The sequence below is a fragment of the Nymphaea colorata genome, chromosome 1, assembly GCF_008831285.2.
Source record: "Nymphaea colorata isolate Beijing-Zhang1983 chromosome 1, ASM883128v2, whole genome shotgun sequence".
Taxonomy (NCBI): Eukaryota; Viridiplantae; Streptophyta; class Magnoliopsida; order Nymphaeales; family Nymphaeaceae; genus Nymphaea; species Nymphaea colorata.
Genome location: NC_045138.2, coordinates 39,645,826 through 39,660,600, shown reverse-complemented (window position 1 = coordinate 39,660,600; position 14,775 = coordinate 39,645,826). Strand labels below are relative to the sequence as shown.

The following is a 14,775-nucleotide window of genomic DNA, read 5'->3' as shown; positions in this document are numbered from 1 at the left end:
TCGGAAGAAAGGGTTTCATCCTCACTCTTCCATATAAAAGGTCTCCTCGCTCATCCTCCCTCAGTCCCTCTGGCTAGGGTTTAAGCTTAGGGTTCCCCTGTTTACCATTTCTGTCGTCACTGTACACTCTCGCGCTCTCGTCCCGGTCGTCAATGGCGTCGGCGATCCTGGGAAGGTCTCTTCTTCTGAGGCGGGCTCTGGTTTCGTGGAGGCCGTCTTCAGTCTCCTCCTTTTCTGCCGTCGCTGGCGCCCGCCCTTCGCGGTTTTATGCAGGGTTCTCTGTCCGTTCTCTCGCTGCCCTACAGCAAATCACCCGGATTCCGGCGATGGGCGTGCGTTGTATGGCGACCACCAGGCCGACCACTTCGTCCCTGAACGATTCTTCGCCAAACTGGAGCAATCGGCCACCTAAGGAAACGATTCTGTTGGATGGGTGCGATTTCGAGCACTGGCTGATCGTCATGGAGCCGCCCGAGGGGAATCCCACCAGGGACGAGATCATCGATAGCTATATTAAGACGCTTGCTCAGGTTCTTGGGAGGTTAGCTCTCTCTCTCTCTCTCTTATGTAGATGGATGTTCTGGTTCACGGTTACTTTCTTCAAGTTTGTTAGCTTTCTTGAAGTTGTTGCGAGAAACCAAAAATGTTAACCATTGGTAGTTTGGTAATTCTTTTGATGACGCGTTTGTTTATGCACGTTATGTTACAGTTTATATTTTGATAGTGACGAGCTCGGATTGAATATTTTTCCTGCTTTCCATGTTTTGGATTCATGGTTGCGTTTCGTCGAGTTTTTCAGCTTGGAAGGAGTTGTAGCGAAAAAAGAAAATGCTAAACGTTGTTTATTTGGTAATCCTTTTCGGTAACGCGTTCGCATCTTCCCATGAGTGTGCATATTACAGTTTCTATTTTGTAAATGATGATCTCGTATTGAATAGTTTTCCTGATTTTCCTCTTATTTTCCAGATTTTAGGGTTGGGGGAGAGTGTTCACTTGTTAGTACCGAGTAGGTAAAACTCGGAAATGAGTTATTTATGGTACAAAAGAAATCTTAGGGCATGCATTTGCCCTCCGATTTATCCAAAGACTGATGACGTATTGAAGAAGGCTTTGCAGATTGATATTGGAGCTTTCTAAGTTAGCTAGGTCCTCTAGTAAAACCATGCCGCCGAATGCCCCTTTCTTGTCTTTATTGCGGTTTTTGTCGTTCCTATTGTAGTTTGCCATATAACGGCTGAAATTTGAAACTGGGCGGTTAATCATCCTTTGCTTTTTCGCCCTACCTTGTTTTTTATGCATGTGGAAGGTGTGTTCATTGCAAAGCTCTTACGGGTGATTAATTATGAACTAGAGGAACGTTCATTGTTTTAGTGAAATTTATTTTCCCAAATTAAAGCCAAAGATGGCTAAAGAAACAAATCTTATTCGTCTGGTTTCAGAATATTTTGTTGCTTGATGAAATATGGCTTCATCTGCTGATTTCTCCATCCCATTTGGTGTTTTGTTGTTACCTTAGTAGAGGGAAGTTATCGAATTAGTTTTGTAATTCCTTTATCTAAGTGAAGATTACCTTTGCTGATTTCTCCATCTTATTTTGCCTTTTCTTGTTATTTTGATTGAGAATGGTTAGCGAATGAGCTCGGCAATTCCTTTTAGTTTTATCCACTATTGATTGAGGCCTTATGATTGTTTGTCTGGTCTTAGTGAGGATGAAGCAAGGAAATCAATTTATTCTGTTTCAACTAGGCACTACTTTGCTTTTGGATGCAAAGTTTCAGAGGAACTCTCATACAAAATAAAGCGTAAGTAGGAGGTGTTTTGCATATTCGATTTTGTTTCTGTGGTCTATTTATGTGTACTTGATTTTTTCTATCTGGCAGCATTACCAAGAGTTCGTTGGGTTCTTCCTGATTCTTATCTTGATGTCAAGAACAAAGACTACGGAGGTTAGTATTCTACGCTAGAATTGCTGAACCTGTGCAAGCTGTAATTAAAGCTTCTGGTCCATTTATATGAATTCTTTGTTAGTTTAAAAAATGGTCTTATTCTGGTCCATTTATATGAATGAGTTCCTTAATCTTAAGACACACTATGGACTTCTAGAGTTTTACTATGACCATGTAACCTTAAGTCCATCATAGTTCTTTTGTTATGACATATGCCTTTTGCTATTGTGAGTTGACTTGTGTGTTAGATACAATATTTTGATTGGCTTTAGTCGAGTGTGTTAGATACAATCTTTTAGTGGGACTTTTGGGTTCAACAAATTTTTTTGTTTTTTGTTTTTTGATTGCCACTACGCATGTCTTCTTTGTCAATATCCAGGAGAGCCATTCATAGATGGAAAAGCAGTACCCTACGATCCAAAGTATCACGAAGAATGGGTGAGGAACAATGCCCGAGCCAATGAGAGGTCCAGAAGAAATGATAGGCCTCGCAACTTTGACAGGTCGAGAAACTTTGAGAGAAGAAGGCAGAATATGCAAAGCCAGGACTTCCAGAGCCGGGACATGCCTCCCATGCCTAACCGTGACTTCCAAAATCCTCCTCCTCCAAATGCTCAGCAAGGCATGCAACCACCTGGTCCACCTCCTATGCCCAACCGTGACTTCCAAAATCCTCCTCCTCCCAATGCTCAGCAAGGCATGCAACCACCTGGTCCACCTCCTATGCCCAACCGTGACTTCCAAAATCCTCCTCCTCCCAATGCTCAGCAAGGGATGCCACCACCTGGTCGACCTCCTATGCCCAGCCACGACTTCCAGAATCCCAATCCTTATAACCAAAATGCTATGCCGCCTCGTGACATGCCCGCAGGAGATCAAGGATACATGCCCAATAGAGATTTCCAGAGCAGGGACATGGGAGGCAATTTCCAGAACAGAGACATGGGAAACATGGGCAACATGCCACCAAACAATTACCAGGGAGGATATCAAGGAAACAATTACCAGGGCTACGGCTACCAGGGCAACAACATGCCTAACAGAGACACGCCTCCCCCACCGAATAGAGATTTTCCTCCCATGCCCAACAGAGACTACCAATAGTTCAATTCGTTAAACTAGAACTCTAAATGGAGTAAGGTTGATATATTGTGCAGTATTTATGTTTTTATGTTTTCTGGACCTAAAGTTGCGTCACTTACTGCAGAGATCTTGTTGGTTCACTGTTGATCGAGAACTTGCTTGGAATTGCGAAGACTCTGTATTGTTGATGACATGCTTTGGGGCTATGGTTTTGACTTGTGAGTCGTTTGATCCTGCCATACCCTTTACCAGTCCCTCCTGCACTTGTAGTCGAGCTAGACTATTCTCTTGGACTTCCTCCTTGAGTTGTTAAACGGTCTTGACCTAGCAAAATATTATCATCGTACAACTGCAGGTGATCAGTCGAAGCAAAAACAGAATTCCATTCTCATTTGCTTTAAAACGATGATTTTGTTCAGAGATGAAATGATGCTAATCTCTTGCAAATATTTATTAGTATTCTCTCACTCGTGGATTCATTTGTTCTTTTATTTTTATTTCCTTTCAAATGCTTTGGGTGAGTGGAGGGAATCAGAGGCTGAAATCCTCTTTTAGTTTCTTCTACCTCCAGGATTTAGGTTACGGTTATTTTCGTCAACTTGACAGGAGTGTCGACTAGTGAATTTGCGGTTGTTTTCATCAAACTCCAAAGTAGTGCCATCTTTTGTAATTCAAGGGAATATGCCATCTTTTGTAATTGGAGGGAATAGTATCTATGGGAATCCAACTGATGCTGACTCTCATTATTCTCTTAGTTGTGCTACTGCCTGCTTAGGCGGTGGGGTGGTTGCTGTAGTGGGTGTGCTTTATCTTTGCTTGAGTTGAGTTTTTGGGGAAGGCGAACACCCCCCAACAAGGCATCAGCGTGTACAAGAGAGTCTACTTTGAGATTTGAAATGTTAAACAAAAAAGTTTCGAGTCCTTAAAGGTCCATACCCCTTCAAACAAGCGAGACAAACAATGTCTACCAAAGGGCGTTTATCGTGGGAGTGCTACGTGATTTTAGCACCCAGCTGGGAAATGGGGCTGGCATTATCATATTTGGGTCCTTCGAATTTTAACACCTTTCACTGAATCACCTGGTTCCGTGACTGAAGTTTTATACTGTCTTTTAGGGCATTTTTTTATTGCTGGAAGCCTGGAAGTGTGCTGCCCTTATCGACTCTTTTTCGCCGTCTTTTCCTCTTGAAAGTGAAAAAGGGTTCTATACCTTGCAACTCTTGCGAGGATCAGATGCCCTAGGGAAAAAAGTCTTCATTGAATGGCATTAACTTATACTTATGGCATTATTCAGGTAAGATGATATGTTTTTTTTTTTTTTGGGGTTAATGAGTTCCCTTCTTTCAACCAAAATGATCGGAAAATCTGTTCTGAGCTCATGACGTCTTCAGTGAGATGATGGAGAAAATCCCGAGCGCCCATATCAAGATCACATTTAACCATATAAATCTGATTCGCTGACACGACCCATTAGCTAGACCCTGTTCCATTTACATGGAATGATACATACGCATATCCTTGTGAATTCTCTCACTTAGGAAATGCATTAAATCAGTACCATTTTGGGATTGATTTTACGATTTTATACTTTTCACATGTTCTTCCAAAATAATTATGCAGATGTAATATGCTTAAGAACATATAAATCAAAACAAAAAAAGGTACTTTTGACATGTAAGATGAGTTTTAAAAGCAAAACATAATTCAAAAGATTGATTTGAAAATCTTATAACAATAATTTAAAATATATATAAACTGTTATTGATTCATAACAACCCCACCACTTCAAAAAGATGTCTGAACTCTTCGTTGAATAGGGTACAGTGCACCTGACCTGTTAATTAGAGTGTTGTAATCCCACTATTTGTAGTTATACCTGGGTCAGGCCACCGGCAGGTACTTGGCCCGGTCTGGACCCAAGAAACCGGGCTCAAGTCTGCCCAATGGGGGTCTGATCCGGTTCGATAACTTTTAAATACAAATTTTTATTATTAATACTAAATATTTTATTACTAAAAATATATTTTATATTTAAAAGCATTATTTTATATCGTCTATGCAACAAGGTGGCTGACCAGCTATTCTTAGTTTTGATTCATGCTATAAGGCAGATCATGAAAGAAAATGAGTAAAAACTGTCAAATGACAAAAGGTATGATAAACCAATCTCAGAATAGGTTTGGTTAAACACATTTTTCCGTATTTCCTATGACATCATCTCGATGATGGTTGTGGAGAGGAAAAAATGATAAAAAGAGAAAAAATAAACCCATCCTCCTCCCTCCTCTCTCTACGCACACAAGAAGCCACTCATAGAAGAGCTTCACGTGTTTTGAATATGTTTTAATATTATTTAATAATATACTTCATCAATTTAGAAAATACCTGTTTTATGTTTTCTTCCTCGAAATGGCCTTGCGAACTAACAGCAGCACACTCCCTCTCTCATGCTAGTCAACACCACTTTTCACGCAAATGATTGAAGAGCGCGAGGTGATAAATCATGAAGGAGGAGAACCAGGGACGTGCAGATAAAAAAAATCATGGCCACCCAACGATGCTTATAACCTCGGGGATTTGAGAAGTCTGATCAGATTTTAATGTAAAGAGTCAACAATATCTACAATCAACTTAGGAAACAACTAGCGGGAGGTGTTTCAAGAACATAAATTTATTCATAGCGGACACCCTTTCAATGGTTGTGAGGAGATTGAGACAAGGAGAACATTTGATAGAAGAAAATGTCCGGACCAGTAACGCCCCTGCTTTGGGAACCAGGGGCCGAGGGAGGGGAGGGCTCGCTTAGGCTATGACCCCACCCTAATGAATTGAAAAAAAAAATACATTGTAAAAAATAAAAAATAAAAAAATTTTGTTGCCCTATGTATTTTTTGGTTGTGCGTTCAATTTGGCCCCACCCAAATCAAACCCAAAAAATCCAACCTCCATTTGGCCCGCCCTTAAAAAAAATCATGACTCCGCCCCTGTTGGGAACAGGTGTCAAGAACCAAACAAGTGACAGCAGAATAATAAAGCACAAACAAACATGTCTAAGCATTCCAGATTTGTTGGATTAATTATTCTGTGGTTAAGGGAACAAACAACCATTTCACCTGGAACTCATTGTAGATCGATCGATGGATAGATTGATAGCTAGATAGATAGCGAGGAAAATAGAGAAAGGCTGCTTCTGCTGCTGCAAATCAACGCCTGGAACTCATTGCAGCAGAACGCTAGACTTCAAGTAGACGTACTTTATTATTGATACAGGCTTTTATGAGTCGGCATGAGTTGCTTGCAGAGACCCACTCACACATATTTGGTAACTTCAACCTTTATAGACTTACACTGACTTGTACAAATATTTGCTAAATATACATCAGTATGATCACTTTAAAAGACTTAAAGCTTATATTGTGAACAGCACACCGCCAATTTCACGTCGCGATCGAACTTGTTTTTCCGAGTCTCGACAAGTTTGCCAGCCATTTATAAATAAGTTTCACAACTCAATGGGCTAACTGCAGATCAGTTCACTTCTAGTTTCAAGTCCAAGCAAAAGGACTTGTTTGGTAGGTGGCTAGAGCCCTAGAAAATCTACCTGCCCACGACCAACATAGTGGACCTTGAAGAAGGAAAGATGAGAAGAAAGTCTCAAACCTGTAAATGAAACATACATCAAGCAGAAAGACACATAGCCAACACGAGATGATGTGATTGATCAACTCCCTCTTCTGGACTGACCAAGTGGATGTAGTGGGTCCTGGCGGAGAGAGAGTGAGTCCAATGCCGACTTCCATGAAATAAATTTTGGTGTTAAAGATCTACCGACCTGAAATCATTACAGTGAGCGACCAGCCTGTTGAGAGCCCTTGCTTTTCCAAAAGGCCAAACGAATGTTGATTTGACAGTGGGATGAGCATCTCCCTGGCCAGTCCTGTCTCCTACATTTTGACAGCTCTCTCCAGGGGCGGCACCATTCGCGATGGTTCGGCATGAAGCCCTTTTATGATACACCTGATGTGATATCCTTAGGATGAAGGGATTTTCTCGTTAAGTCTGTATAAATTTGCAGCAGTTTTTAGAAAGCTTAGTGGAACAACAACAAACTATTATCAAATGAAAGAGGAACATCGTATTGTTGCCAGAATAGAAGCTGGCGAGAATCATAGTTGTTCAAGGGGATTTAAAGAAACTCAAACTATGTCAGCCTCGTTGAACCTTAAGAGCTTGTTCAGAACAAGTAAGTAGCAGTATGTTAATTGTTTCATGTACATGCATCTGATTTATAAAATAAATTCACGAAACACTTTTTAAACAATAGCATATTATTGTTTTCAATCCCAAACAGCCTTTAATTTCTTTTTCTTTTTTTTTTTATTTCTTGTTCACCACATATCCCCTTGAGTTGATGGTGATGTATTTTAAATATGGTGATGTATTTTAAGTAACGTCTGCTATGCAACTTGTAAGCGTTCCATTAATGATCGCTTCATTGAAGCGAGCTGTCTCTAACGTCAGTGAAGGTCACACATTGGTTCACTAGTACTGTGGTTCTTTTGTCGTGCCAGTGAAGAGTCTTTTCCTCATGGTGTTTGTCTTCCGTTTCTGAAATGCCATGAACAAGACGTCCCTTCAAGTTGAAAAGCTCATCATGAGTTCCATAATCTTACAGGGGACAGTGGGTGACCGGTATTATTGTCTTCGTCTCACTTTGTGAAAAAGGATGATTTGTTCTTACATCGGTGCTTGGATTATCTGTTTTTATTCATTCACTTTCTTAAGGTTGGAGAGTATTCCTATAGTTCCATCAGCCCCAAGGCCACCGACATGTCCGTTATCCTTTTATTTTCTAAAAGTTGATATTAAGATTTGCAATGTTAAATTTTTCTTGATCTGATGTGCGATGTAGACATAGTTCGAGGCAGAAAAAAGTACCCAAGTGGCCGGGGCCGAGCAGAAACTCGGTGTGTGAAAAACGGATTTTTAATTGATATTAGATAAAGTGGAAGCATCAAAGCAGTTTGGAATGTCTACCAAAAAGGGTTACGTGAAATTATTAGCAATAGCAATGGTACATACCATAATCAAATTGTACTATCTAGATCCGATTTTGCGTCTAAAATACTATAGTGAACTTGCCTAACAATGGTTTGAGCGCACATACGCCTAAATTTTTAGCTAGTCATCTCAAATTTTCTCTTTATTTTTGTTAGTATTAATCATCACCCAACTTCTTTCACTAATTGGGCTTTGAAACGTGTTAAGATAAGATGTTCAAGAGAAACTGGTTTCTTTTCTTCCATGGAGGGAGAAGTCCACGAGGGGCGCCATTGATCTGGTTCAGTTTGGGCGCTCCCCATCTGATGCAAGCCTGCTACTTCTGCCATCGTTCACTGTATATATAAACTTACAATTTTTTTTTTTTCAATTTCATCAGAGATAGGCTTGCAGGTGAAAATTATACAGAAGAGGAGGAGGGAGCAGGACGATTCCTCCATGACACAAAGGAGCATTACAGCAGTACAGAAGATGGATGGCAGCACTGTCAGTGCTCATGGTAAGATAAAAGCCGTATAGAGGACAGTGGCGATCTTCAGAAAGATAAACACCCAACATTAGGGAAGCCATTACAGAAGAAGTTAATACAAGATGCAGAACAGAGACCAGAGGAGGAGAAGGTAGGTAGGTGTGGTTGGAGTGTTCAACCAAACGCAGTGCTGAGATAGCTCTTGGTCACACTGTTCTTGAGGATCTCCAAGACTGCCTGGTTGGAAGCGCCGATGCAGCGGGGCATCTTGAACTGGCTGACGGCGGAGCCGAGGTTCAGGTAATGGTCGAGAATCCGGTGGAACGTGCCCCTCTGCAGGATCTTGAGCTCCAGCTCTCCGATCGTCTTCGACTTGCGGGAGCTGATGTAGCCGGCATCCAAGAACGACCGGTCCATGCAGCAGCAGCAGTCCTGGAGAGTGGACTCGCTGGCTTCCTGGTTGATCTCCCAGAAGACGACGTAGTGGCCGGGATCGCTGGTCATGTCGACGTAGCTCGTGAAATCAACCAGTTCCGCCATGTCCTTGGCCAGCAGCTCCGCCGCCCGCTCCACCGCCAATTGCAGGTCCTTCTCCGTGTTCTTGTCCACGTTCACGGTGAGAAGGAGACTCCTCCGGCATATGAATTGCAGCTGCGGAATGGAGTTGTAGAAACCCTTTATCTTCACCACATCCCCCAGCCTGTATCGGTATAAACCTGGACAAAGAACAATAAACCATTGGAAGATTACTTTCTTTCCTATAATATCACCACATATCTGGATTAATCTCTAATTTTTACACCTACTCATATTTAATTATCATTCATAAATCTAAATATGTGCAGTCAAAAGGACTTCAAATAATATGCCCAACCACAAACAAATCAGCGACCCGCTTTCCATAGGAAAGTTGGACAAATAAATAACGAAGCCAAGGTCATGCCGACATCATTGTTAAAGGAATATGGCGCATCAGTGGAAAGTGGCGTATTAAATATCTCTTCTTCAAATTATACCATTTTTTGACACTTGTTCTTCTTCCTAGCGTGTGCAGTTTTCCATCCATCTGTGTCTCGCGGGACTCCATTTTTAAAATGCATCCTACCATTCTACAATGGCCGACGGTGGACCATGACTCCCTACCTAATAATTCGTCCAATCGTACGGTCCTTTGAAATAAATTACTATAATCAAATTATTAATTGTTAATACAGACATACAATAGATTGAGGACACAGTGCTAATGTATATAATCTTGTATTTGCAAGATTTAGAACACTATGGAAAGAACACATTAGAGAAACAGAAAAGCGAAAAGTGAGAAAACCTAATTTGGTATGAGAGATACTTAAAAGAAAGGAAAAAGGATCCGCTTTGTTCCACGAAAAGAAAACGACTGTCCTCACTCCAGCGAGTAGTGAGTAAAGCACATGAGAAGTTGGAGACAACAAAACCAATGGAAAAGTAATGACAGAGCAATCATGGCCGCTACTGCTCGTGTCTGAAAGAGCTTTTGGGGAGCCAACGCAGAGGAAGCATGGAGGAATATGATTCCTACTTGCCAACATGTAGCGAATAAGAACGTATCGAGCTATTAATTAAACCGAAAGACAACTCATGATGCAAACGCTGTTCCTAATATGATATATACAGTAACAGGAAACTTTTGCTCTAGGAATAAATGCGCTTAAAAGCATCGGTAATGGAGGACCTTTACCTGCAAAATTAGTGACGACGACCTCATACTCTTCCCCGACCTTAACTTCCGTAAGACCAACAGGTTCAAATTCGTTATAGACAGCCAAAGCTGCTGTTAAATTTGTTTCTTCACTGCCAACGTCTCTTCTCAGAGGAATGAACTCAAAGTAACCGATATCTGGAAGCACGGTGAACACTGCTTCCTCAGGGGGCGCTCGTGTATTGACATTGGCACCAATCCATCCCTCCGATGATCCGTAATCGGAACTCAACAAGGGCAAATCGCCGGCGTAATGCCTCAGTTTCTTCAGATAAGGCTCCATTGAACCTGTCATGATGCCATAGATGTACTTGGCATTGGGCCAGAGCTGAGGGACTAGTCCATACCAGTTGTTCAAGCTGCTGCACTTCCGGCGAATGGTGGCCGCCAATTCAGGTCTGGGCTTCAGGATTTTGGAGACGGCAATCCGCATCGATGGGATGGTGATTCGGCTGCTGAGGACGCCTTCTTTTATGTCCTCGCATAGTTCTTCCCAGACTTGCTCGAATGTTCGGAAAGCATGGACGATGCCGTGAGCGAATGTGGAAGATATGAACTGAACCTCATCGGAATAGATGAGCCCACACAAGAGGTGGCAGTACAGAGATTGCTTGTAGTCAGCTCCGAATATGACTTCATCCGGGCTGCAACTCTGCGACAGTATATCCTTCATCGTCGCCTTGAACTGATCGGTGTTGTACACATTGGTTGTAGCAGTGCCTGCTAAGAGACCCCCCTCTGTTTTGAACTGCTTGCTGCTGTAGATAAACTGCAAGGCCCTTCCACTCTTGATCGGAAATTCTCTGTAGATTCCAAAGAAACAAGGCATTAGAAGATGAGACAGAACTAGCTGAGACATGAAAATGGTGCTTACTACATGAGATGGTAAAAGAGCGAGCTACTGTAGTAAGAAAAGCATCTTAAGAATTCCCCACTAAATTAGCAGCAGATCAAGCGGAAAAGAAAGCATGCCCAAACAAGTGACGCCATGAACACTGGAAAGGGCTATCTGTTACGAACTCAAATCTGACAACACATTTCATAGTCGTATGGACCAGCACGAATTACAAGCATTCATGACTGTCAGATCACGTTGTGAATCAATCATACAGGTCAGACATATCCTTTATCTATGCTGGAGAAGAGGCAGTCATAGTGCAAAAAAAAAAAAATCCAACCTACTGCAGTCCTGCAGGAAAATAGTGTATTTCTTGTGCAAGGTACAAGGATCCCAAACTGCAAAACCACGACGGAAGTGACAGAACCATGAAAAACTTATGGGGAAAGTCCAATGTTTCAGTAGCCAATGCCTTGTATCATATCTTGGCGGAGATGATCACGCTGTAGCCTGTACGATTCTCCCACAGTGAACACATAAACAGAAACTCTTCCTCAAATTTTAAATAGATAAGAAGTTTTTCCTTTGTCAAAAAGGGTAATCACAGTAACATAGAAGAATCAGCAAAAACAAATGGAGGAAAAGTGAGTTCTGCGTGTTAACAGAGAACATAATCGCGCATTTTGGGAAAAGTGCCGGAGTTGAACACGTAAAGAGAGGTAGTAGCCAAAAGATCGTCCAGCATCTTCTCAGACTCTCAGAGGAGGTACTCGCACTATGTGTAGCCTCACAAGAACGCGGAAAAGAGAACACCTCCGCTCAGAGGACTTGTCTTTCAACAATGAAAGGTTTTTCGTTTCTTTCTGTGTACTTGCAGGAAAGCAAAACGAGGAACCACGCAGTCCCGGAAAGAAGGAACGCGATTTTCGGAACTCTTTTCACATTCACTCCAAAGAAAGAGATCATTCCATGAAAGGAACGGTTAACCACGCAAAGGAAAACAAACTGAATCTTGCGCTTGCATGAAGAAAGCCCATTTAATGGCACTGCAAGTGTGCGTATAACAGCAGCAGATGAAGCAAGAAGCCGGATGGAGACAGTACCGGCAAAAAGTTCGTGTTGGTAGGGAAGAACTTGCCTGTTTCTGTAAGCAAATGACGTCCGGTATATCTGCATGGTGTTATCCACAAGCTCATCATTGAAAGGCAAAAACTTGGGCCTCCCCTGCGTCGTCCCGGAGCTGCGACAAAGCAGTAAAAGTTTGAGAATTATACAGTAAATAGTGCTATAAATCAATGCACCAACAAAGAGGGGAGCAACCGAAACTAAGAGAATAAAGGAACCTGAGAGATATGGTAGAGATTGGTTTCTCTGTGAGAGCAGACTTATTCTCCCCATTAACGATCTTCTGAATATACGGCTCCAAATCCGCATGAGTCACGAGCGGGACATATGCCCTGTAACTCTCGGGATCAGTCCTCCCCCCCAAACCACATTTCTGCAAGTACTCTGATTGACCATTCTCATGGAGAATCCTCCAGAGAGTGTTATCCTGAACCTTTCCGGCGTCCCTAGACTTCGCCTCAAACTCCTCTATTACCTTCTCCTGACAGAATGCTCCGACCTTATCCAACATCGGTCCTTGCTGGCTAGGAACCTTACGGATTTCTACTCCAAGATAGAGTTTTTCTGTTTCACAGTTTCGGATCTACGGACACTTCTCCAAGCCTGAAAGACCAAAACGATCGGAAGGTTACATACATATATCAAAACAAGGCATTTTTTCCGCTAGTTCTGTTATGGTCTTCTCCCTTTTGTTTCATTATAAATGGTTGGGGGGCCACCACGGCACCCATCCAGAATAATAATGTTCTCAAAAGAGACAGAAGTTTCCCCGGGAATTCCTTCTCACTCTATGAATTCCATTCAAACCCAAATAAGAGAAAAGGAAAATTCCCAGAAGATTCCCGTATTCAGCGAGCACAGCGCGACCGCGAAAGTAGAGTTTCAGGAAACGAACGGGATCAAGAAGAAACAAAAGGCTGACGGCAAAAAGACAAAATGGCACTCAGAGAGACACCATGGCGGGCGACAGAACGGCACGGAACAGGACGAGGCCTTCAGAAAGAGAGGAGAAGAAAAGGGACGAACACAACACGAATCACCGAAGCCCGAAGGACTTCTCAAGCGAAAAGAGGAAGTTGGTAGTTCAGGCGTCGCCTCTGAGAAGCAGAAGCAGAAGGAAAAGGACAAAGGACAAAAGCCATGAAAATTCTCTAAAAGTAAACAGTCGCAGAGAAGAAAAAGGGGGAAATTAAGGACCGCTTTCCGGCTGTGAAGAACCTCACGCGAGTTCAGAGCAGTGGGAACAAACGTTACCTGTTGGTGAATCCGATCAACGTCACTTCGGAGTTCAGAAACCCACTCCCCCAACAAACGGGAGGATATGAAACGAAAGAGCAACACGTGGTCGTAGGAAACCAATCTACGGAGCTCGGAAACTGAAGAAAGAACCCGAGGAGTCACTTCAGCTCGAGCAAGAAACCGCCAACAAGTTGGCAAAATTAAAGAACGAAGAAGATGAAGAAGAAGAAGCAACGCGATTCAACGGCAGAAGATGAGAGAGCGAGAGCCAATGAGTCGATGGATGAGGGGTGGGGAAGCAGCGTGCGCAATATTTCGTATTTATAGAGGGAGAGAGAAGTGACTAGCCACGCACGAGGCAGCTGCTCCAACGCGGCCGACTTTTTCCATGACTAGAACACCCTTGAAGTAATGGCCAAATGCCGGGCAGAGTCGGCAGTGCGGCCGTCGACTGGCCTTTCCTTTTTCCTTTTGCATTTAAATAGTCGCGGTTCGGCATATCTTGCACGGGTCAACACCATCGCTTTGCAATATTGGCAGACCAAATCGGGCAGGGTCTCTTTTTTTTTTTCTCTCTCTTTTTACAAATATAAAAATTGTTTTCCATTGGCACAATATATATATATATATATAGTATGAAGATAAATGCTTGCAAAAATAAAGAAAAAAAAATATATGAGTTAATGTTAGATGATGCCTTTTCTTTTTTTTTTCTCCCAACCAATTTCATAAAGTAATTTTTATTAGATCGCTAAATGACTCTTAGAGTCACCATTCTTATATATATGTATATATATATATATATTCATATTGACGTGGTGGGTTAAAATTTAAAAAACTGATTAGTAAAAAGACTATAAATAGTTACTAAAGCCATCGCAAACTATTGTCACATTATAGTAACTAAACAATTTAGTAATGGTTTTTTGACAATAAATTTTAAATTATAACTATCCAACAATGTTCGACACACTAGAATATATATATATATATATACAACTGGTCATTGGTGGCTCGCATATTGCCATTTAAGGTAATTTAGAATGAAATAATGAGAGTACCAACATGCTAACTTTATGTTATATATGTATATATGTCATGTTCATTGGATCACAATGAAACAGAAAAAGTAACTTGGTTATAAATTACGTTGGATATATATATATATATATAAAGAAATAATGTCATATGACAGAGAACCTTTGCAGGTGCTTTGATGACATTCCTAGCTAAAAGTGAGTGAAAACTTAGATGTTTTGTTGTTAAAGGTGATACT

The 14,775-nt window shown here is 41.7% G+C and overlaps 2 protein-coding genes across 4 annotated transcripts; one reads left to right on the top strand and one right to left on the bottom strand.

Annotated features, from left to right (window-relative positions):
• Nucleotides 1–3,496, top strand: LOC116245749 (multiple organellar RNA editing factor 8, chloroplastic/mitochondrial). 3 transcript variants are annotated; one of them, XM_031617279.1, is made up of 5 exons: nt 1–541; nt 1,705–1,802; nt 1,881–1,946; nt 2,326–3,081; nt 3,154–3,496. In XM_031617279.1, exons 1-4 carry the CDS (start codon nt 153–155, stop codon nt 3,048–3,050), a joined length of 1,278 nt encoding a protein of 425 aa, XP_031473139.1. In that variant the 5' UTR covers nt 1–152; the 3' UTR covers nt 3,051–3,081; nt 3,154–3,496. The 3 variants fall into 3 exon arrangements, with proteins under 3 accessions (XP_031473139.1, XP_031473138.1, XP_031473137.1); XM_031617278.1 differs by having other exon boundaries at nt 2,326–3,086; XM_031617277.1 differs by having other exon boundaries at nt 2,326–3,496.
• A 4,934-nt stretch (nt 3,497–8,430) lies between these two features.
• Nucleotides 8,431–13,801, bottom strand: LOC116260089 (jasmonoyl--L-amino acid synthetase JAR6). Its single transcript, XM_031638182.2, has 5 exons — nt 13,515–13,801; nt 12,479–12,863; nt 12,274–12,375; nt 10,277–11,100; nt 8,431–9,275 (listed from the first exon to the last, which is right to left on the bottom strand). The coding sequence occupies exons 2-5, from the start codon at nt 12,769–12,771 to the stop codon at nt 8,734–8,736; spliced, it is 1,761 nt and encodes a 586-aa protein (XP_031494042.1). The 5' UTR covers nt 12,772–12,863; nt 13,515–13,801; the 3' UTR covers nt 8,431–8,733.
• Nucleotides 13,802–14,775: the final 974 nt, after the last annotated feature.